This window comes from Engraulis encrasicolus, chromosome 2 (assembly GCF_034702125.1).
Source record: "Engraulis encrasicolus isolate BLACKSEA-1 chromosome 2, IST_EnEncr_1.0, whole genome shotgun sequence".
In the NCBI taxonomy this organism is placed as follows: domain Eukaryota; kingdom Metazoa; phylum Chordata; class Actinopteri; order Clupeiformes; family Engraulidae; genus Engraulis; species Engraulis encrasicolus.
Window position 1 is genome coordinate 13,764,562 of NC_085858.1, and position 23,029 is coordinate 13,787,590.

Below are 23,029 nucleotides of genomic sequence, written 5' to 3' on the forward strand. Positions count from 1 at the left end.
GTGATTTATTAAATGATGCATGTTTATTAAATTCTCATTGTAAAAGCACATTGTATTACGGTATTTATATTGTAGAGTGACCTTGGGTGTCCTGTAAGGTGCCATGTAACAAATAAAATGTATTATTATTATTATTATTATTATGAAAGAGAGAGAGAGAGAGAGAGATTGTGTGTGTGTGAGAGAGAGAGAGAGAGAGAGAGAGAGAGAGAGAGAGAGAGAGAGAGATAGGGTTGGAAAATGACCCAGGCCAGACTCTAACCCGGGTCGCCATGGCAGCTTGGTTATTCACGGTCCAGTGTGTTGGCCTAGTGTCACAGCAGTCGTCACAGAAGTTCAGACTTGGGCGGGGGTGGGGTGTGTGCTCTGTGTTTAGATAATCATATGATAAAATTAAACCACTACATAATCATTGTAATGACCATTGGAAAGGTAAAGACACACTCAAACTATATGTCTTGTGCACTTTGTCATCCGAAAGTGAATTAATTGAAGTAATTGATTTTATCAATTTCTTTAAATACACTTCACACTTTCCATGAAAGAGTGACTTTTTTGAGACACCTGGACACTCTGGACACTTTTCCCGTGTGTGCGTGTGCGTGTGCGTGTGCGTGTGTGTGTGTGTGTGTGTGTGTGTGTGTGTGTGTGTGTGTGTGTGTGTGTGTGTGTGTGTGTGTGTGTGTGTGTGTGTGTGTGTGTGTGTGTGTGTGTGTGTGTGTGTGTGTAAGTGGTAGCGAGAGATCTGACTTTGTGAATGTATGTATGGTGAGTATACGTGCAATGTTGTGTGTAATGTCTTTGTGTCTTCTGTATTTGTGTATGTTACTGGACACCTTAATTTCCCTCGGGATTAATAAATGATACTCTACTCTACTCTCTCTACTACTCTATAAAATGCATGTTACACCCAGTCATTACAGATGTCTGCATATTTATTTTTTTAATGAAAATGTACTGATAACAGGGGCAACACACATACTTTCTAGGCCACTCTTCATGAATACAATGAAGAGGAAAATCAAAGAATTCTACAAATACTTGTATAGTAAGGCAAGGCAAGGCAAGGCAAACAGCTGCTTTCCCCCTTTCGTGGTTGCCTCACTGACCATGAAAACAGCTAAAGATGTGATTGGGCCGGCCCATCCTGCAACCGAAATCTTGTGCAGACCACACAATTTCACTCTTTCCCATCATACGTGTTAGTTCAAATGTGTCTGCACAGCACATCTTGTAACACAGCAAATTTCATGTTCAAGTCATGTTAATTAAGCTATTCAATAATGGTGTAAGTGGGCCAACAAATGTGGCCCCCGGGCCGGACTTTGACATCCCTGCCTGATAGGCTAACTCTTCATGGCTATATTTGAACTTGAGAGGACTCCTTGCTCAAGTTCCACACCCCATCACACGTGGCTTATCCAGCATTTACACATTCTTTCAAGAGTTGACTTGATGCACATGCTTACGGGAGGATTACTATGTGGGCCTCCCTTTTGCTCTGGAGGTCACACTGGCCTTTGTAAGTTTTTACAGGACCATGGTTGTCACCTGCTTGTGTTCCATAACATTGTGGTCCATAATGTTTGGTATGTGTGGAGCAGTAAGATATGCAAATAAAACATGAATTTAAATCTAGAGCACTATATACTGCCCGTAAGACATGTATTACTCACTCAGTCATAGTTGAGAACTCATTTAAGTTATTTACTGTTACTATTGCTACTGTCATTATTATTGTCTTATTATTGTAATGTTTTCCATTCTATTTTTATCCTACCTTTTTGTCCACATGTTAAATGTTCAATGTTAAATGTTCATTTGTATTTATTATTAATCACTTATTGTTACCAGTCCATCACTGTGTTACCTGTCCTGTTTTGCACTTTGTCAGTCTGTAAAATGTCAGTCCTGTGTATGTCTATGTCCTGGCATGGTATAGAGAGAGAATTTTAATTTCATTTTCCTTGTACAACTTGTGCGTATAAAGAAAGTGACAATAAAAGCTGACTTAACTTGACGGGAATTCGAGAAGGCATTTATACCACATTTCTCCCACCCTTGATCTGTGGGTACAGCACACAGTAATTCACCATGTCCAGGGCTGGGTACATTTAACATCTTGAATTAACTCTGCAGAATTTATTGTAATATTGGAAGATTCTTCAATATTATTCATAAAATTTAAATGGGATTATGTCTTATGTTTTAAGCCATTCATAGACTCTCATTCAAATGTGGAGATGATAAAAAATGATTCTTTTTTAAAGTATTTTTTTCTCGCCACTAATACAAAAACAGTTACTAGTGCATGCTGCAGCTAAAAATGTTTTATTGCTGTAATACAGCTGTAACACACACAGCAGATCAGACAGGATATAAAGTGAACAGAAATACAAACTCCATCAGCAAGTGTTTAAAGCAACTGCAGCAGAACTAATTGTTTTAGAAAGATAAAGGGGGTAAAGAATGGCTAATTTAGATGAGCAATAAAAAGCATTCTAAACCATCGCATATCACATTCCCCCTTTGATTTCTCAAAAGGCTTGGACATTGTCAAAATCTGCCCATGCAATAATTATCACATTCAAAGCGATTACAGAATATGCATTAAGCATGCATGTAGACAATTACTGTACTGAGAGCATTCTTGAGAGCCTTGAACTGTGTCGGAGCATTTTGCGTGAAACAGCAGGAGGCTGAAGAAGAACCGCTTTGATGTCATTATTCTCAAAACACTTTCCCCTCAAGAGTGTTTCATTCACTGGCATCTTTTCCCTGCAAAGAAGTAAAGGCAGCGTGAAAAGATTTCCAGTCACGTTCAACAAAAGCCCATTTACAGTAAATGACATGCATGACTCCATCCTGCGGTAAATCCTATTGTGATGTGGTGTACGCTGGTTGGCATTCTGCGATCGACTCACTTTGGCTCCCATGTCTCGGCTCTTGGCCCGCATCTTGTTGACCTGCGATTCGGCACAGTCTGCTCGCTCCTGCGCCTCCTCCATCTCGTGCTGCACCTTTCTCAGCTTGGATAAGTACGAGTTGGCTTGCTCCTCCTGCAAGGAGCAAAGGAGTAAGGCCGCTGTTAAGGTTTTGGAGGCCCTAAGCATAACTGGTCTGGAGGCCCCTCTCATAATTAAATAATAAATAACAATAATAATAGTAATAATCTACTAACTAATAAATATATGTTTTGTAATCGAATTCAATAATATTTTAATGACGCTTTGTCAATTTATAAGGCCCCAATTTTGGGGGCAAAGTGGTTGGTGCCCTAAGCACTCTGCTTACTCTGCTTATGTCTAGCGGCAGCCCTGCAAAGGAGTCACAGATGTTTACAGAAAACTATTTGGAACTCTCTTCTCATGTATGGAATAGTCAGGTGCATTTGGCCATTTCCCCAGCCTAATCATTTGGACTTTTCTTTGGTCTTTTTTAGACTTTATTATGGACAAAACAGTACGAGAGGTAGACAGGAAGCGAATGGGGCGAGAGAAGGGGAGGGTTCGGCAAAGGACCCGGGCCGGGAATTGAACTCGGGTCAGCCGCATGGCAGACGTACCGGATGGCCACGGCAGGGCGTCATTTTCACTTTTCTGATACTCACTGACTCCTCCGCTTGTTTCTTGTACGCCTTCAACTTGAGCTGCAGCTTATCCACCAGCTCCTGTAGACGCAGGACATTCTTCCTGTCCTCCTCCGACTGTTGGAGACAGTGAGCATGAGAGTTATCAGATGACTGTGTGCTGCAGACAGATTAATTTCCCTATAGTTTTAATTATAAGAATAATAATCTTCTTCCTAATAGTCCCCCACAGACTTTGCACTTTAATTAATAGTTGCAGGTTGATTGTTGTGAATATTTTTTCTGCATATAATGTGGCATTCTAAATGATGCCATTATTATTGTGTGAGAGTGCCTACTGATGAACTTTACACTAGTATGCAGTAGGCGCACCTACCTGGTAGGAGACCTCCTTGATTCTGCGTTCATATTTGCGTACACCTTTTATGGCATCAGAACTGTGTTTCTGCTCCAGCTCCAGCTCATTCTCAAGTTCATGAACCTACAGGAGTAAAACAAATGGTACGTGAAACTGTCATTATCGATATTTTCATTATGCTCACGCACGTGTACATTCTCTTCTGATCTTACTCTGGACTCCAGTTTCTGGAGTTGCTTTTTGCCACCCTTCATGGCCAGGTTCTCGGCCTCATCCAGACGGTGCTGCAGATCCTTGACCGTGACCTCCAGGTTCTTCTTCATCCTCTCCAGGTGAGCACTGGTGTCCTGCTCTTTCTTCAGCTCCTCTGCCATCATAGCGGCCTTGACACAAATACCAAAGGTCGATATACATATTAGGTTTTAATTTCAAACTATATTAACTATTAACTACACAATCTACAAACATGGTGTTGTTGGAGAGGGCGAAGTCTATCTTACATCGGTGATTGCCTTCTTGGCTTTCTCCTCAGCATTCCTGGCCTCCTGAGTGGTGTCCTCCATTTCAGCTTGAATCTGGCTCAAGTCAGACTCCATTTTCTTCTTGCTGTTAACCAAGCTGACATTCTATGAAAACAAAACAAAAAAAATCTGTGAGTGTTATGTGGTTAGCCCAAGGGCGAAAACTTGAGCATGTGCCGGTGTGCATGTAAGTGAGGTCACTGGTCAGTCAGTCAGTCAGTGAAGTCTAGCAACTCTTGGAAATGTAGTAAATGTCAAAGTATTGTGGAAATGAGGCACCTCACTGTAGTGATGATTGATGGTGCCGCTGTTTCTTTTGGGGGTAGAAAATGGGTAAGCAGTTAGGGCGTCAGACTAGGGCAGTCATGGGTAAGCGGTTAGGGCATCAGACTAGGGCAGTCATGGGTAAGCGGTTAGGGCATCAGACTAGGGCAGTCATGGGTAAGCGGTTAGGGCATCAGACCAGGGCAGTCTTAGGTAAGCGATTAGGGCATCAGACTTGTGGCCCAAAGGTTCGACTCCTGTCCCGCCAGGTTGGTGAGGTGAGTAATTAACTGGTGCTCTCCCACATTCTCCTCCATGACTGAGGTACCCTGAGCATGGTACCGTCCTTCCGCACTGCTCCCTTGAGGCGCCATTGGAGGTTTCCCCCTTGCACGGGTGAGGCATGAAATGCAATTTCGTTGTGTGCAGTGTGCAAAGAACACTTGTGTGCTGTGGAGTGCTGTGTCAAAATGACAATGGGAGCTGGAGTTTCCCAGGTGGGCTTTCACTTTCTTTCACGCTTTCATGCAGTACATCTTACAGTACATCCTCTACAATGGGATATGTCAACTTCATGCCAACCTCAGGATCCTGTATGACAATATGCTTACATCTCTCTGAACCTGGTAACTAGCTAAACAACAAATGAAGGGTTTATTTGCAAAATCGTTTATCTCCATTTTTTGACTTTTGCATTTTATTATTGGAAATGACTGTTCAGAGGTCATATCACCTAAGTGTGAATTCTTCCCAGTCAAATATTTTGAGAACATACTTTTTTAAGCTATATAAAATGCATTTTGTAATGCATTTCAATGGAATGCCCAATTCAATAATGTCAATTTCCCAACATTCTATAAAATGGAGATACACCGTTTTGCAAATAAAGCCTTCAAATCTTCATACCTGTGAGTGTAGGAGCTGGGCGCGGTCGGTGGAGTCCAGCAGCTCCTGCTCAGCCAGCTTGCGGCTCCGCTCCGTCTGCTCCAGGGCAGCTCTGATCTCCTCGATCTCCGACTGCAAAAGGTTGGCCCTCCGCTCTGTCATAGACACCTGCTCCTTCATGTCATCGTTGTTTCTCAGTGTGTCCTCAAGATGAATTTGAGCCTCCTTTTGGTTTCAACATGAAATGTAGACATTCAGAGTCAATGTTAGTGCTGTAAGGGAGCTAAAGGGATTTTTTGGGATAAAAAGGCAACTTGAAAGTTGTTGAAAGTTGCATTCTGTACCTTTAGTTGAGCTTGAATGTTCCTCAGGTGCTTCTGTGATTCGTTGGCCTGCCTGTTGGCGTGGCTGAGTTGAACTTCCAGCTCATTGAGGTCTCCCTCCATTTTCTTCTTGATCCTCAGGGTGTCGTTCCTGCTCCTGACCTCTGAGTCAAGGGTGCTCTGCATGGACTCGATCGTACGCTGACTGCTCCTCTTCAGTTGCTCCATTTCCTCATCCTTCTCTGCGATCTTTCGCTCCACCTCAGACTTCACCTGGTTGAGTTCCAGCTGCACTCGAAGCATCTTAGACTCCTCGTGTTCCAAAGATGCCTAAAACACGAGTGAATATCATGAACAAGTAATACAAACATTCAAAAAAGATGAAGATGCTGCTTTGGTTGTTTCTGACTAAATGCTATTCCACATCACTGCCAACTTTCTTACTTGAAAATACTATGTTGAATGTAAATGACAGTGCTTAGTATTACAGAAGCAGTCATGGTGTTTGAGACAACTTGAGTGAGTCGGCACACCCCATCTCTGACACATCTTTGAATTACTGTTATCAAAATCCGTCAGAATGATGTGAATTTTAAATCTACAATGGCGTGCGCAACACCATGATGTACATTTGAATCTTTCATCGTAAATTCTGGTCAGTGAAGACTGCAAAGTAAACTTTGAATAGAGTCTATCAGCACAATTTCTCTAAGCTCGATTTCAATTAAAGCGGATCTTCCTCAGTTTTACTATTATCATTGTATTGTCACAACGAAATTGTGTTTGGAGCATAACACTTAGTAGTGGAAGCACACTCAGTTGTAGTCTCCAATTTCCACTCTTGTTACAGGGCAACAGTATTCACAGTTTACACTACTGGGTTTGTGTGATAGAAATCAAACTGAGATAGGGTGAAGGGCTATTGCACTCGTGAGAGACGCGATTACCTCTGCCTCTTCCAGAGAGGTTTGGATCTCTGCCTTTTCCTGTTCTGCCTGTTTCTTAGACTTCTCAAGTTCATGGATCGTTTTCCCCGACTCACCAAGCTGTTCTGTGAGATCCATGATTTCCTCTGGCAATATAATTGAATTATAATGAGTTTATTAATAACTTCATTGCTATTTAATGAAAACAAATGTTTTTTGTCAAGTATGTGTTGATGCATTATGTAATGATCATGTTAAGGCTCGCTAACAACAAAACCTCAGGGAACGTACGCTGCAGGATTTTGTTTTCACGCTTCAGTGTTTCAAGATGTTCCATAGACTCCTCATATGAATTTTTCAGCTTGAAGTTTTCAGTGCCCATGGCTCGAACTTCTTTCATGGTGGCCTCCAGTTCGGCCTGGCTCTCCTCATATTTCTGCTTCCATTCAGACAGCACCTGCAGTAGTAATAAACAACACAGACAGTGGTTATTACAAAAACATAGGCCTCGCCTGATGGATTTGCAAAATATAAAGCTTTCTTCAATAAAATATAACCTCTATTATCTACTCCCTACCGTACATTCAGCATAAACTCTCTCTCTCTCTCTCTCTCTCTCTCTCTCTCTCTCTCTCTCTCTCTCTCTCTCTCTCTCTCTCTCTCTCTCTCTCTCTCTCTCCCCTCTTTCTCTCTCTCCCCTTTCTCTCTCCCCTCCTCACTGAACCCTATGCTCCTGATCCCTACATATATCTCATGCTTGACTGTGTAATCTCCCTTTGTATCTACAAATCTCACTTTTGATTATCATCACCCCAGGTGCGGTGTTGCCTTTCATGTTGCCTCTGCCCAGAGCCAAGAACATGTTACACTTTATTGTTACAGGAGTCTGTTGTTAGGCCCACACTGATCCTCTACTATGAGGATTAGCTATGCTTGTGTAATGTCCTCCGCACTCCACAGTCACCTTGTCAAAGGACCTCTGCTTCTTGTCCAGGGCGTTTGCGGCTGAATTAGCTCTCTCCACATCCACCATGAGATCCTCCACCTCACCCTGCAGCCTCTGCTTGGTCTTCTCCAGAGAGAAGCACTTTGAATTGACGGCCTCCACAGCCTCCTCCGCCTCCTGCAGACGCTGGGTTAGCTTCTTCCTGCCGGATTTCAACATTACACATGGACAATGTTTACATTGTGATATGACTAAAACAGAATTACTTGTGTTACTTGAGTAGACTAACAGAATTACTTGCTACATAATACCTACGGTACAGAAGGGGTGTATCAATCTCAATTCAAAGTCCTTCAACTGAATCAAGAGCTGATTTTTGAGTGGATAAAAATATATGACACTGATAGGATGGTAGCGTCAATGATTTGTACATGTATAGTACAATGCAATGGAAATACAGTTAGATTGACCAAATATTATTCTCAGTATTCTGACATGAATTGGTATGACGTACTTGGCCTCCTCCAGCTCCTCTGTGCGTTGGATTGCGTCAGTCTCGTATTTGGTTCTCCACTGCGCCACCTCGCTATTGGCCTTGGACATGGAGCGCTGCAGCTCAGCCTTGGCCTCCTGCTCCTCCTCAAACTGCTCCCGCAGGAGGTCACAGTCATGACGAGACCCCTGCAGAGCATGGGCCAGGGCATTCTTGGCCTGAGGTCCATCGGAAAAATCATTAACACTCATGTCAATGGTAAGCATTACATTTGTCATTCATTTCTATTTCACTCACTTTGTTTTCTTCTTCATTGTGTCTCTTTAGATCTTCCAGTTGTTGAATGTATGCCTGTTTCCCTCTTGTTAATTGGGAGAGCAAAGAGTCCTTCTCCTCAAATTGGCGAGCCATCTCACCTATACCCAGATAAAATGATTAATCTTTATTTAAACAGCAACTCTTCAAGTGGGTGTTTTTTTGCTTCCTTCTTAATCCTGACAGCTATTGGTTTTTCTATTACCATTTTCTGTTTGCAGTCGGGCCTTCTGGGATGAGAGATCGTTGATGAGTCTCTGCTGTTCCTCCTCTTTGGCCTTCACCTCGTTCAGCTGGTCTTCAAGGGAACGGCACATCTTTTCCAGGTTAACCTATAAAATACAAAATGATATACGTATATTTTTTTATTGAGATTCACACACGTTAACATTTACACCCAGCTATGATGGTAATGGATAATCTTTTCACCTTTGCTTTGGCTAAATTCTCCATACTCCTGGCAAGGTCATCGACTTCCATCTTGAGCTCGCTCTTCTCCTTCTCCACCTTCTGCTTGACGCGCTGCAGGTTGTCTATCTGCTCTCCCAGCTCTGCAACGGAGTCTGTGTGTTTCTTGCGCAGTGCTGCCGCTGTGGCCTCGTGCTGGAGGCACGATTCCTCCAGGTCTCGCCGCAGCTTCTGCAGCTCGGCCTCCCGCTTCTTGTTCATCTCGATCTGGGCCACAGTGGCACCGCCGGCCTCCTCCAGCCTCTCGCTGATCTCCTCCAGCTCCCTGGACAGGTCGGACCGCTGCTTCTCCACTTTGGCTCGGGCGGCACGCTCGGCCTCAATCTCCTCCTCCAGTTCTTCAATACGGGCCTAGACATCATCAGTCAATCGTCAGCAAAAGTCAAGCCTCATTTTTTTGCATCACAATTTGCATCACAAGGGTTGGTTACCTGGAGCTCCTTGATTTTCTTCTGGAGCTGAGAGGCAAGAGACTGTTCATCCTCAATTTTGCTTTGAAGCTGTGAGACTTCAAAGTCTTTTCTGAAAACATTTATACAAATGTGAAAAAAGGTTGAAAAAAGGAACAATGTAAACAAACAACACCACCAAGAAGTAATGAAATTGAAACTGTACAAGTTTAACACAGAGTACAGAGACCATGCCATACTTTTTAAGCTTTTCTTCAAGCTGTTGCTTCTCATTTTCAATGTCCATCAAGGACTCCTGGGCCAGTTTCAGATCTCCCTCCAGCTTCCTCTTCGCTCTCTCAAGATCCATCCGAATCTTTCGCTCTTGCTCAAGACTGCCCTCAAGCTGAGGAAAAGGATGAGCACATGACACACAAACATTAGAAACATTTTCAAACGCACGCACACACGTACGCACACACACAGACTGGTTCTGGAGGTTTACACCACTTTCTGATTTGGTGATCCATCAGTGCTGCTGGTGCTCCAATACTACAATGGTGTTGGAGGCATCCACCTCCTCGCACACTCATTACATTACATTAAATTAGCTGATACTTTTATCCAAAGTGACTGACAGTTACTTTAAGGGTATTGGTTATAGTCCCTGGAGCACTATGGGGTTAGATGCCTTGCTCAAGGGGACTTCAACTATGGATAGAGGTGTAGTGAGAGGAAAGGATAGGATTCAAACCTGCAACCCTTTAATCGTAAGACCATCTCTCTAACCATTAGGCCACTCACATCTTCCACCTGTTGCTCCAGCTTGGCCTTGGCTTTGCTCAGAGTGTTGACTTTGTCTTCCTCTGCCTGCAGGTCATCTAACAGTTGCTGATGTGCTTCCTGCAACGCTTTCTTCTCTTTAGTCAGTTTACAGACATTCTCCTCCTGTCCAATGATCTCGTCAGTTAGGTTTTTAACCTGTGAGTAAAAATAATAATAAATAAAGAAAAATAATGTGACTTCATCAGAAAAGGAACATTTAAGTTTTTACAATTATTATTTGGCTTTGTGAGTGAAAAGTACCATGTACTGTATCAATGTATATATTTTATACCATGTATCAATGTACCAATGCATTTTTGTTAAGTATTCCCACGAACACAGCTCAGACCTTATTCTCCACAGCGTGTTTCTCTTTCTCCACTTTGGCCAGAGTGAGCTCCAAGTCATCCATGTCCTTCTTCAGCTCGGAACACTCGTCCTCCAGTTTCCTCTTCTTGGCCGTCAGCTCCGCATTGATCTCCTCCTCATCCTCCAGCCTCTCGGTCGTCTCCTTCAGTTTGGCCTCCAGCTGGATCTTGCTCTTAATTAGGCCTTCGCACCGCTCTTCTGCATCCATCAGGCTATCTGATTCCTATTTGGCAATTGGATTGGGGAAACAATAAGGGGCAGAGAAGAAGCACTACATGCAAAGAATAGCATGGCGTGTGTGTGTACGTGTGTGTGTGTGTGTGTGTGTGTGTGTGTGTGTGTGTGTGTGTGTGTGTGTGTGTGTGTGTGTGTGTGTGTGTGTGTGTGTTTAGTGAAGAATGTTAAGTCAATATTCCATAAGAATCTTTCACTTGGTGATACAAGCACCAAATCTGGTTCACAGGTGCTTCAGAAGCTACTTTCCCAGAAAAGGTTGCTATCCAGGTGGAAAAACAAGATGGCGACCATTTTTCAAGATGGCCGCAATACAGATATAATACAGATACCGTTACAGAAGTGACAAAAGATCAATTTATTTTTAATTTTACATATTATTATTTTTTCCCCTCATTTTATTTTATTTTCAAATGCATTCTACTTCTTTTTCTTACTTGAAAACATTTATCTTTATTGTACTTTTATTTCTATTTTATTTTTGCATTTTAATTACTCTCCTATTGTTAATTCACTGAAGCTTTGTTTTACTTTCCCTACTGTTATGTATTTGTTTTGATTGTAAAGTGTCCTTGGGTATCTTGAAAGGCGCTCAAAAATAAAATTTATTATATATATTATTATTAAAAGCACCAAACTTTGCATGGTTTTTCTTTAGGGTATATGCTGTAATTCTAGCCTCGGAGCCCTCGGAAAAAGAAAAACATTCTACCATGTCATATACAATATGTCATGCATTACCTTGTTATTACATGACATTTTACTTAGCTGACGATGTTAATATAGTCCCGAACTCAGCAGAGATGAAGCAAGGGCAGGGGTAGCCTGCTTGACCAGATTGCTGCAACTACAAAAATGTTCATAGTGTGAAAGTATGGTGAGTCTGTGCTTACATGTTTGACAGCAAATGTAACATTGTGAAAATGTTGAGAAGATTCTTGGTCTGAATTAAAATGAGCATTTCCCACACTAAAACTATGGTGAGAATAGACTGCTGCTAATGCTCGCTCAGCTGCATCTGAATTGGGAAGTGTCAAGATGATGTCCAAGGTAGCAGGTTCTCCATCCTCTAATTTCCATAACAGATATTTTTTTATGTGTATGAGAGAGGGTAAAGGACAATACCTCTCCATGTGTATGAAGAACCCATAAGATCACCTAATTGTAATTTTTCACAAGTAGCATTATGTCTATAGTGACTGCATTTCAGTCTTTAAGAATGGCATTACAGATCACTCAATATACAGTACATGTAGGCTATATCTTCAGTTCAAATCAAATGGGAATGATTTCTAAGTAGGTGTTGAGTAAGTAGGCAGAGGTGTGAGAATTGTTTTTTTTCCTCCTGAATTTGCAAACAAGTCCTCACCTAGTACTTGTGTCACAAGTTGCATTACAATAAACTCAGTAATCATTGAGTATTTCAATTGCTACTTCAAAAATGACAGCTGATGGACAACATGTTACCTACCGTAGGTCTTTGCCACCTTTAAGAGAAATATCTATGTTAAAAAACAACATATGACTTTTTTAACCTTCAAGATTTCGAGTGGTAACAGTAACATAACTCATTCCCACTACACCTTTTTGCATCATATTGTATGACCTCAGAATGCTCTAAATGTTTCAGTTCTGTGTATTTGTACTGTACAGTACAGTAAAGTACAGTAAAGTACAGTAGCATACAGTATGGTGCCGTATACAGTACAGTACAGTAAAGTACAGTAGCATACAGTATGGTGCCGTATAGTAAAGTACAGTACAGTAGAGTATAATACAGTAGAGTATAGTACACTACAGCACAGTACAGTGGCATACAGTACGGTACAGTACAGTAGCATACAGTACGGTGCAGTACAGTAAAGTTAAGTAGCATACAGTACGGTACACTACAGTACAGTACAGTACAGCATAGTACAGTGCAGTACAGTAAAGTACAGTAGCATACAGTACAGTAGAGTGTAGTACAGTACATTGCAGTACAGTACAGTAGCATACAGTACGGAGCAGTATAGTAAAGTACATTACAGTACAGTAGAGTATAGTACAGTACAGTACACTACAGTACAGCACAGTACAGTAGCATACAGTACGGTGCAGTACAGTACAGTACAGTACAGTAGCATACAACAGTAGCCTACGGTGCAGTATAGTAAAGTAAAAGTACAGTAGCATATAGTACGGTGCAGTACAGTACAGTACAGTGTGGTATATCGCATTACAGTACAGTACCGTACAGTACAGTATAGTACAGTACAGTACAGTAGAGTACAGTACAGTACAGTATAGCAGAGTACACTACGCCACAGTACAGTACAGTAGTCTTGATGACTTGTAGGCTACTTTGACAGCTGTATCCCTCCAAAGCCAATGGCATTTCCACATGCTGTTGTTTAAAGTTTTTGAAAGACTTGAGTGTGTGAGAGAGGGAAGGCAGGCAGATATGTTTTAAACAAAGGACCACACGTACAAATAAAAAATAACAAGCAATCAATACATTAAGTGGTTAGGTAGCCAACATGTCATCTAAGTTTAAGCACAAAGTAGACCAGAAAACCATTTTGCTAATACATACAATACATAAAGTATTTGTCAATATACTGTATGGTGTATTGCACATTGATTATTCATAATTTCCCAAGCATAAAGGCCCCTATCACTCCACAGTACACTTGGGACTTGAGATATACATATCTGAACACAAATCAATATATATTTTATTTTGTAATGACCTTATAGAGGTAGATAATCCAAGCTGACACATGATATGTACATGTATTATTCACTTGATTGATATGAAAATTGAGCATTTCACTTGGGCTCCCTTAAATCATTGAGGGGGTCCTAAGGAAGCATCGTGCAAAGTTTCACGCTTTTGTCAGCTCCGTAACAGTAGTGCCCTTTTTGTCCCATAACCGATTCCAATAATATGTATTGTGGCCATCTAGGAAAATGGACGGCCATCTTGTATTTCAAGTGGCCTGCATGCCTTTTCAAAAGAAGTGTGTCTAAGGAGTATCTATGACAATTCCAGTGCTTGTATCACCATTTGAACAGTTGTTTCAGTTGCTAATTCATATCTGCATGGCGGCCATCTTGGAAAATGGCCACCATTTTGTTTTTTCACCTGGATAGCGACCTTTTCTAAAAGAGTAGGGTCTGAAGCACCTCTGAACCAAATTTGATGCTTGTATCACCAAGTGAAAGATTGTTTGAGGTATTTGCTGTACTAGAGTGCATGCGTGTGTACACGCAACTATGAGATAACGTCTTGGACTTGAAGGAGAAGAGCCACAGAAGAAGATACACATGCAGAGAACAGTTTTGCGTGCACATGTGTATTCTTGCGTGTGTTGATGTGCCATTGTGATTGTGTTCATCTACACTCTGGAGAGAGAGAGAGAGAGAGAGAGAGAGAGAGAGAGAGAGAGAGAGAGAGAGAGAGAGCGCGAGTGTGTGCATGTGTGTGCGTGCGTGCATTTTTAAACACATACTGCCTGCACTTGAAAGACAAGATCGTTCTTTTCTTGGACCACTGAGACCAGTTTCTCCTCCAGCTCCTTGCGTTTGGTCTCAGACCTGATGAGGTCCTCCTTGCACTTGGCAAAGTCCTCTTTCATCTGGGCCATCTCCTTCTCGGACTCTGCGCTCTTCAGCAGGGGCTTCATCTTGAAGTACAGCCGCATCCAAGGCCAGTGCTTCACATTCATGAACGCCCTTATGTTGTACTGGATTGTGTATATGGACTCCCTTTTCGAAACAAAAAAGGTATCATTAATAAATCACTAACACATCAACATTTATTTGGATTGGACATATGGATGTTTAAATATTAATATATGTAATCGTAATGACACTGTGGCCTAATGGTTAGGGAGTTGGTCTTTGAGTAAGAGGGTTGCAGGTTTGAATCCCACTTTTACTAGTAGGAAGAATACTGGTATGTGTGGTCTTCCTCCTGTACACATGCAACCATGGCTAAAGAGCCCTTATGTAAAGCACCACTCCTCACATTGCCATAGGGACTGTATCCCATACCCTGTACCTCACGTAAGTGTAATGTACCGTAATACATCTTGGTGCATAGTGGATCTGGGTTGCTTTCTTCTTTGGTATTTCTATGGGTGGGCTATGTACAGGTAGTGTGCAAAAAAGAAGACTAATCTTAAATACCTCCTATCGATCATCTTCTTGCACTCCATCCTCACAACATAGGCGCGACACACTGCCTGAATGCAGGTGACAACCTGAGCCAGGCGCTCGTCTCTCATCTCCTCCAACACACCCAGGAGACCGGCTTTGAAGAACACCTGTGTGACGCAAACCCAGACAATCCACTTGATTACCTGTGTGTCAAATCAAAAAGCTTAAAGGGTAACTTCTGCCAATTTCAATGTGCTGTTGTATTGGTCATGCTACCTTTCACTTGTCAGTACCCGGTGATGCTGCATTTTTTTTACTGTAATGGGGGCAGACTTTGTTTACGTTAAAAAGGTTCTTAACATAGGTCTACTCCAAATATTATGCCAAAAGGTATCGCTATTTTGCATTGTCTGTTGCTGTTGCATAACCTTTTGGATGTTATTGGGAATAAATCAAGATGCTTTTTTGAAATGTAAACATACGCCTGCCCCCATTACAATGACCAGGATCTCGGAAAAGGCTTCAGGACAAAAAAAAATTCAGGTGCTAACAAGTCCAGGGTAGTGTGAGCTTTACAGGGTAGTGAGAGATTACAACTGCATGTCAAAATTGGCAGAAGTTATCCTTTAACCCGTGTCATGATTTGATATTGTACTGAACATTATTGTATTGAGCACGGTAGCACCTTAGTGTGTCCAAACTTGTACTGTGAGTGGTCAACATCAATTGAGCCCAAGAGTTTCTCTGCAGCCTTCTTGTTATCCATGAACTGGCCTTCAGGAACTGCACTAGCATTCAGAATCCGGTACCTGAAATGCAGTCACTTATGTGGATTAGATTATTGATGACCAACTACATACACAAACCACTCACTTACTATCCCGCATCACCTAGTGTAATTATTTAGGAATTACATAGGAATTAGATACAAGGACGTAAACTATTCAATGCACGTTTATACCCACCTCTGCTTGAAGTCGCCATATAAGATTCTACTTGGGAATCCCTTCCTACAGATCCTAATGCCTTCCAGCACACCATTACAGCGCAACTGGTGAATAACCAGATTATTTTCCATGGCACCTTTTCGTAGATAGGAGACATGTAGATGCATATAATTATTAAACTAGATTATTTAATTCTATCATTAATAATATAAATTAATGAGAAAGAAAATTAACCTGGTGTTTTAGTCTCATTTGGGATGAGACAACGCACAAAGTGTGGATGGGTGGTCCTCAAGTTTGACATCAGTTTATTCAGGTTTTCCTACATTAAAACATAATGTATGAGGTTTGATTACTGACTACAATGCAGAATCCCAATCTTACTGTATATATCATATAACATCAGCAGGTTTTTTACCCTGAACAGACAAGACACCGTCTGAAAGGATGAGCCCTTCTTCTTCGCTGCTTTCTTTCCCCCACTGCCACCAGTACCCGAATCTACAATAAACAAGGATTTATGTATAAATAAGAATTCATATTTTTACATAAGAATCTGGATGCTTCCCCATTGTATATACGTGTGCATAATGACAAAATAATGGAGAAATGCTACAACATACTGTACACAAACATAAATGTTACCATTGCCGGAAAAATTAGCGTAAAGCATTGAAAGAATTTTGACCGAAGACTTCTGGTACAGCGTCACAACAGACTCATTCAAGGGGTCCTTGTTCTTCTCCAGCCATCCAGAGATGTTGTAGTCCACCATGCCGGCATAGTGCACCAGGGAGAAGTGGGCCTCAGGCTTGCCCTTCACCACTTTCGGTTTCAGGTAACAATTGTTCTTTCCCAGGTGTTGATCGTTGAGTTTGTTCTTAAAGGACGTGTCAGTCGACTTGGGGAACATGCACTCCTCCTCAAGGATAGAGAAGATGCCCATTGGCTGTTTTGAAAGACATTGATGATGAGTGACAGTTGTGTAAAACGGAGCATGTAATATGTGTGTATAAAAGGTGCTTCAGAATGGAGTTGTACAAAAGACCTTCTCAATGAGCTCAATGCAGGCGGCTAAGTCCATTCCAAAGTCTATGAAGTCCCATTCAATTCCCTCTTTCTTATACTCTTCTTGTTCCAGCACGAACATGTGGTGGTTGAAAAACTGTTGCAGTTTTTCATTGGTGAAGTTGATGCAGAGCTGTTCCAATGTGTTGAACTATAAACCATGGGAAGGTATTCGATTGCAAAAAGTAAAAAAATGCGCGCACATCAGTAGGCACAGGTGCTGGACCAAACGTAAGATAACTGAAAAGAAAGTAAAGGTCCGCAACACTGTAGAATGCTCCCAAAATATTTATTCGCACAACGTTTCGGACCTTGATGAAGGACATTCAGTCCGAAACGTTGTGCGAATACATATTTTGGGAGCATTCTACAGTGTTGCGGACCTTTACTTTCTTTTCAATGGTATTCGATTGAAACATTTTGCAAGTGAGTGAAAACATTGGTAACACTTTACTTGACGCCAGTGTCATAGGCATGTCATTACAGTGTCATAACAGTGTCATGGCACAGTTATGTATGTGTCATAAACATTATGTCCATGTCAGTCTTTGCCATAACCGAATGTCACTAAAGGCCAACAGTCATAAAATGTTTATGACATGGACATAATGTTTATGACACGGACATAATGTTTATGACTTATCTATGACTGTCATGACACTATTATGACAATGTAATGACATACATATGGCTCCGGTGTCAAGTAAAGTGTAACCAAAACATTTCTTTCCACCGTATTTTCATTGTTTTCTGATAACTTACGTCAAAGATTTCAAATCCAGCGATATCCAAGACACCAATGAAATGTTGCCTTTGCTGCCTGGTGTCCAGTTGTTGATTGATGCGCATAACCATCCACAAGAACATCTTCTCATACACCGACTTTGCCAGAGCACCAATGGAATTGTACACCTGAGGTATGAAAAAGAAATACCATCATCATAATGGTTTGTTTGTGAATATACACACTGACATGAATTATATTGGCACAAAAACAATGAGACACCGTTGAGTAGCTCTCTGCAAAACTATACGATGATTACAACAACAGCGATATAAAGAATATTAGATGAAGAACTACGTATATGCAGTGTCTTAAAAGTAACTATAACTAGAATTTACACAAGTTTTCAAGCTGACCTGTGTTTCTTATTATACTGCCTTGCCTATGTCTGTCTTGTCTATATACATTCTGTATCTCAATACATGTCTCAATATATGTTAATGCACACAGTTCACAAAGCAGTGTGGTCTTACCTGCTGGACATTTTGTCCCTTGGTGACATATTCGTTCCCGACCTTCACTCGGGGGTAGCAGAGGTTCTTCAGCAGGTCTGCAGAGTTGAGGCCCATGAGGTAGGCAGCTTTGTCTGCCACTGAAGAATCACAAACACATCAACATTACTGTTTACATGCATTCATCATCAGGGCTGGACTGGGGGAGAACTAGGGCCCGGGCACTTCTGGCTTAGAGGGCCCCCTCATAGTAATTAGCGGCACAGAACTGACTCTCCAGTCGGTCCCGCACCTTCGTGGGCCCCTATTTTCAGAAATGATTACAAAAAATAAAAAATAAAAATAAAAATGCAGAGCCCACCGGGAAATGCCGGGTATGCCAGATGGACAGTCCAGCCCTGTTCATCATCAGATTACAAAGCTATTATAAATATTCAAACTTAAAAATATTTGGCTGTATTAACCAGCATTAAAATAATAATGTACTATATGAAGTAGTAAGGTATGAAATTACATGATACACAACTCATTTTAACCTCAATTCAATTTCTTCTTGATAATTTGGCAATGCAAATAGGATATACAATAATACAACCAGTATGTTCCATATGTAAAGTGACAGCACTGAAATGAGTGCATATTTGTAGGTGAAAGTGTGTTACCCTCAGTGCCGTCTGGCTCTGCCTGCTCCTCTCGCTGTTTTTGCTTGAACTTCATATTCCCATAATGCATCACAGCTCCCGTCAACTTGTAGATGCTCATTTTCTCATCAGGGGTGAAACCAAGGATATCTATGGCTTCCTGTGAAAGAGTTTCAAGAGAACTTAAGCTGCAGTTTTTCCTGTTTGTCAATTTGTTTCTCTGATCTTCTGATTGACTTAACTACCAGACAAACAGGAGTCACAGACAGACGTTTCTTGAATTTTTTGAGTGTTATATTATATTATTTTTCTTGACTTACATCAGTAGCCATCAGTTCCTCTGCATCATCTATGCTCTTCACAGCCACCTCCCCTTGGCTGACGAAGGCAAAGTCAAACGGGTTGGTGGTGATGAGAAGCATGTCTGCAAATGTTTTTTAAAAAAACCTGTAAATCTCACAGAACAACAGTTATTTGTCTAATTTCATTTTCCATTAAATTTACTTTTATATTGGCCTTTCTAATTGACATACTGTAGACCTTGGTAGCAGGGCTAGTCTGGGCTGAAAAATCAGGCCGGGCATTTCTAGCGCAGCCCGGTTGGCCAGTCATTGAAGAGAAACAACAAAATCATCGACAGTCCACCAGGCAAATGCCCTGCTGTATGCCTTATGCCCAATCCAGCCATGCTTGGTAGCATTCCGCTGGATGTTTAGCAGTCTAGTTCTTGTCAGTCTGCAAGGAATGTTGTTATTCAGCAGAATATACACCTTAAAAATGAGATGTTATCATTCTCTGCATATGCGGATTTACCAATGAGTTCCGGCTTCTTGTTGCAAGTAAGCTGGTAGAAAATGTGATAGCTTCTCTCAGCACCCAGCTGGAACGTGACTCTGGATTTTTCCAGGAGATCTGTGCCCACAAAGATGGAGTACAATTACATATTTCATATATCATCAATATTAATACGTAGTAATAATGTATTAGATTGTATAATGATTAGATTGTATAATCATTTAACTGCTACTAGTCTGACATTTTTACCACTTCGTACTCACACGTCTCAATATCAGCGGATGCCAGTTTCCCTGTCATTCCAAAGTGGATTCTAATGAACTTGCCCTGTAATAAAATAAAAAGGTCAGTATCCATTTCTGTGCTGTTGGTGGTCTGCTACTCTACACAGTATGAATAATGCATGGACTGGACTCACAAAACGGGACGAGTTGTCGTTCCTCACTGTCTTGGCATTGCCAAAGGCCTCCAGTAGGGGGTTGGCCTGGATAATCTGGTCCTCCAGGGTACCCTGTGTTGCCAAAGCAAACCAATGACCATCTGCTAAATTGTCTTGGGACATTTGGCAAAATTGTGATAACAAACTGAATCATTTGCCTTCATTTTGCTGACAACTTCCTTTTTCTTGTCTGCAGATACTGCAATTGTTGCAAAGTACTGGATGACACGCTTGGTGTTGACTGTCTTCCCTGCACCAGATTCTCCGCTGGACAAAATGAGATACGTGCATCATAAGGTAATTACAGTATATTGCATAACTGTATTAAACATTTACGAGTATAATAATATTTCGGGAAAATAACAAAAACTATAGCATTTTAAACAAGTACTTACGTGATGAGGATTGATTGATTCTCTCTGTCTATATCAAACAGCCAAACAGAGTGGTCAAGAATATTTATAATGAATGTAAACATAATTCAAAAGGTCACGCCTGTATTACCGTACCTGTAAGCATAAACTGATAGGCATTATCGGAAAGGGCAAATATGTGTGGAGGGACTTCCATTCTCTTTTTCCCCCGGTAGGCAGCCACCACCTCTGGGTTGTAGACGGGGAGCCACTTGTAGGGGTTCACAGTCACACAGAACAAGCCAGAGTACGTCTGTCATATAGGGACAAATATATGAGAGAAATAAAAATAATTGTAGCTTTATTGTCCACAAAAGTGTATATACAGTATCATCTCACAGTTTTCAAAACACAGACATAATAAATGGATGATATTGCAACAATAACTAACACCGTCACACCCCTCGAGCGGATATAGATTTCTTTAATTGCCAGCAATGACTTTAATAGTAGGCCTAATGTTACGCTTTGTACGAATTGTATTTTATAGATTTATTTTTTGGGTGATATTGCAGCTCTATATTATTTCCTGGTGAAAAATATGATTTTCAAACTACAACTAGTTGTATTTAAATATCTTAACATTAATTCATTGCTGTTCTGTATGCATCAGCCAGAAATACAGTTGTGTGTATATTTTACTGTAGGCTTACATAGATCATCCAGGCTGCGTAACGCTCTTTGAGGTTAAACAGCACACATGGCTCATTGAGGTGGGTCATCATGACCATGTCCTCAATCTTGTCAAACTTGGGTGGGTTCATGGGGAAGACCTGCTCCTCTTTAACGCTCACATTCTGAATTGTAAAAAGAAATGAGTTCAAGTCTCTAAACTTCAAGTGCAAGTGTGAAATAAACATTGCAAATCACCTTCAAACACTTGTGTTATAATAACATTGTAATGGACTAAAAAAATTAAAATGAGTAGGCCTAACTGAAGCTAAATATTAGGTATGTTTAATTCACAATTGGTTTGTGAAACCCTTCATTCTTCTGTATTTATGTATGTATGTATGTATGCTACTTGACATCTTAATTTCCCTCAGGATCAATAAATCATACTCTACTCTACTCTTCTACTCCACTCATTGTCAGTCCTCCAAAGCTGTTAAATCTGATAACACCAAACTGACTGTCTGAGCAAAGGCATATGAACACGGTTACAGTTCAAATAGAGAGAGCCTGGTGTGTTGATATTATATGCTATGAGTCCTACAGTCTTACCCTGCCATCCTGAGTCTCCACCGTGGCTTTGTCACCATCTTTGCTCAGTATGGTTCCTTTCACATACAGCTCCTTCTCGTCGCACACAAAGCAGGATGTTTTGCCATCAAAAGGCCTGCTCTGGGACTCGATGCGTTCCCTCTCCGACTTGCGGAGATACTGGGCAGCCTCCCCGAAGATGGCCATCTCTGCGTCAGAGCTCATTCTGTGGTGCACAAAGGAGAGCAGAATTTGAGATTTCCCTTCTCAGTGGTGGTCTTTGCTGTAAAAAATACACAGTTAAGACTAAATCATAAGTAGTTATGATGATGTACCTGTCTTAGTTGTCTATTTCACAGAAGCAACAGATGATTTGAGACCTGCAGTCCCAACAGAAAGAGATGCTCACTGTGTGGACAGAGTTTTTTTTGTGTCAAGAACAAAGACAGTTATAACAAAAAACAAGGCACAACTGATATTTTTTTTACATCTATACTGGCTTTCTCTCTAGGTCTCAAATAAATCATGCACAAATACTGCCTTAAGGCTCAGAGCAATGCATGGCTACAGCAGTCTGGAACTGCACAGTGAGACTTACCTGAGGCGCTGAACAATAGGCCACCCCATCCCAGCCTTATATAGGGCGCTCTGTGCATTTGGCGTGCCATCCTAATAAGTATAGGCACGCTGCATTGTTACAACATCATAGGACATTGTTAGTCCATACCTACATGTATACACTATAGTTGAGTTATATTTAGTGCTGTGAAACAAGAGCATAGTCATATCGACAATGGAAGCAATCAAATTATTGACAATGACCAGACATCATTAACATTTTTTTAAAAATAATATAAAGTATGCTGTCTTACTACAGAAATAGTGCATCACAATTAATGCCGACATTAGGAAAAGTTGAAACTGTTGTTGAAATGAATTTATATTGTATTCATGTTTAATAGTTGTGGTGTATTAATGAGAGTCCATGAGCTCAATATACCACAAGTAGAATAGAATAACTTTATCCAAAGGAAATGAATCATCAGAGCCTGCTTCAAAACAGTAGGCCTATATTTGCTACTAAGTTAATTTTAAAAGCTTTCTGTCAACTCTGCCAATTTACAGAAGATAAGCTGATAAACTAATTCAAGGTGTGAGTGACTACAGCAGCATAGTGGCCAAATTGTTTCTCTTTTGATGAATGCTGCTGATAGTTCTGTGTGTTCGTGTTCTGGCTTG

General features: G+C 41.1%; 1 protein-coding gene across 1 annotated transcript; it reads right to left on the minus strand.

The window, feature by feature from the left end:
• Nucleotides 1–2,394: 2,394 nt before the first annotated feature.
• LOC134468689 (myosin-4-like) lies at nt 2,395–22,173 on the minus strand. The gene is made up of 40 exons (XM_063222579.1): nt 22,126–22,173; nt 21,812–22,016; nt 21,241–21,384; nt 20,684–20,840; nt 20,570–20,597; nt 20,351–20,441; nt 20,154–20,246; nt 19,999–20,062; nt 19,754–19,852; nt 19,261–19,364; nt 18,962–19,100; nt 18,321–18,439; nt 17,826–17,975; nt 17,044–17,214; nt 16,641–16,944; nt 16,414–16,496; nt 16,230–16,317; nt 16,014–16,131; nt 15,734–15,857; nt 15,079–15,215; nt 14,400–14,655; nt 10,652–10,894; nt 10,282–10,458; nt 9,738–9,883; nt 9,520–9,610; nt 9,050–9,439; nt 8,826–8,952; nt 8,603–8,721; nt 8,327–8,523; nt 7,831–8,014; nt 7,158–7,323; nt 6,888–7,012; nt 5,962–6,270; nt 5,639–5,842; nt 4,448–4,573; nt 4,160–4,330; nt 3,966–4,070; nt 3,611–3,706; nt 2,925–3,059; nt 2,395–2,778 (listed from the first exon to the last, which is right to left on the minus strand). The coding sequence occupies exons 2-40, from the start codon at nt 22,013–22,015 to the stop codon at nt 2,758–2,760; spliced, it is 5,805 nt and encodes a 1,934-aa protein (XP_063078649.1). The 5' UTR covers nt 22,016; nt 22,126–22,173; the 3' UTR covers nt 2,395–2,757.
• Nucleotides 22,174–23,029: the final 856 nt, after the last annotated feature.

What these genes read in the sequence shown, in the direction of transcription:
- LOC134468689 (XM_063222579.1), bottom strand. Translation starts at nt 22,015, where the DNA reads ATGAGCTCTGACGCAGAGATGGCCATCTTCGGGGAGGCTGCCCAGTAT. An exon ending in TCCAGAAACTGGAGTCCAGA is followed by an intron (nt 4,071 to 4,159) that starts GTAAGATCAGAA and finishes TTACTCCTGTAG; the next exon opens with GTTCATGAACTTGAGAATGA. An exon ending in TCAAGGAGGTCTCCTACCAG is followed by an intron (nt 3,707 to 3,965) that starts GTAGGTGCGCCT and finishes TGTCTCCAACAG; the next exon opens with TCGGAGGAGGACAGGAAGAA.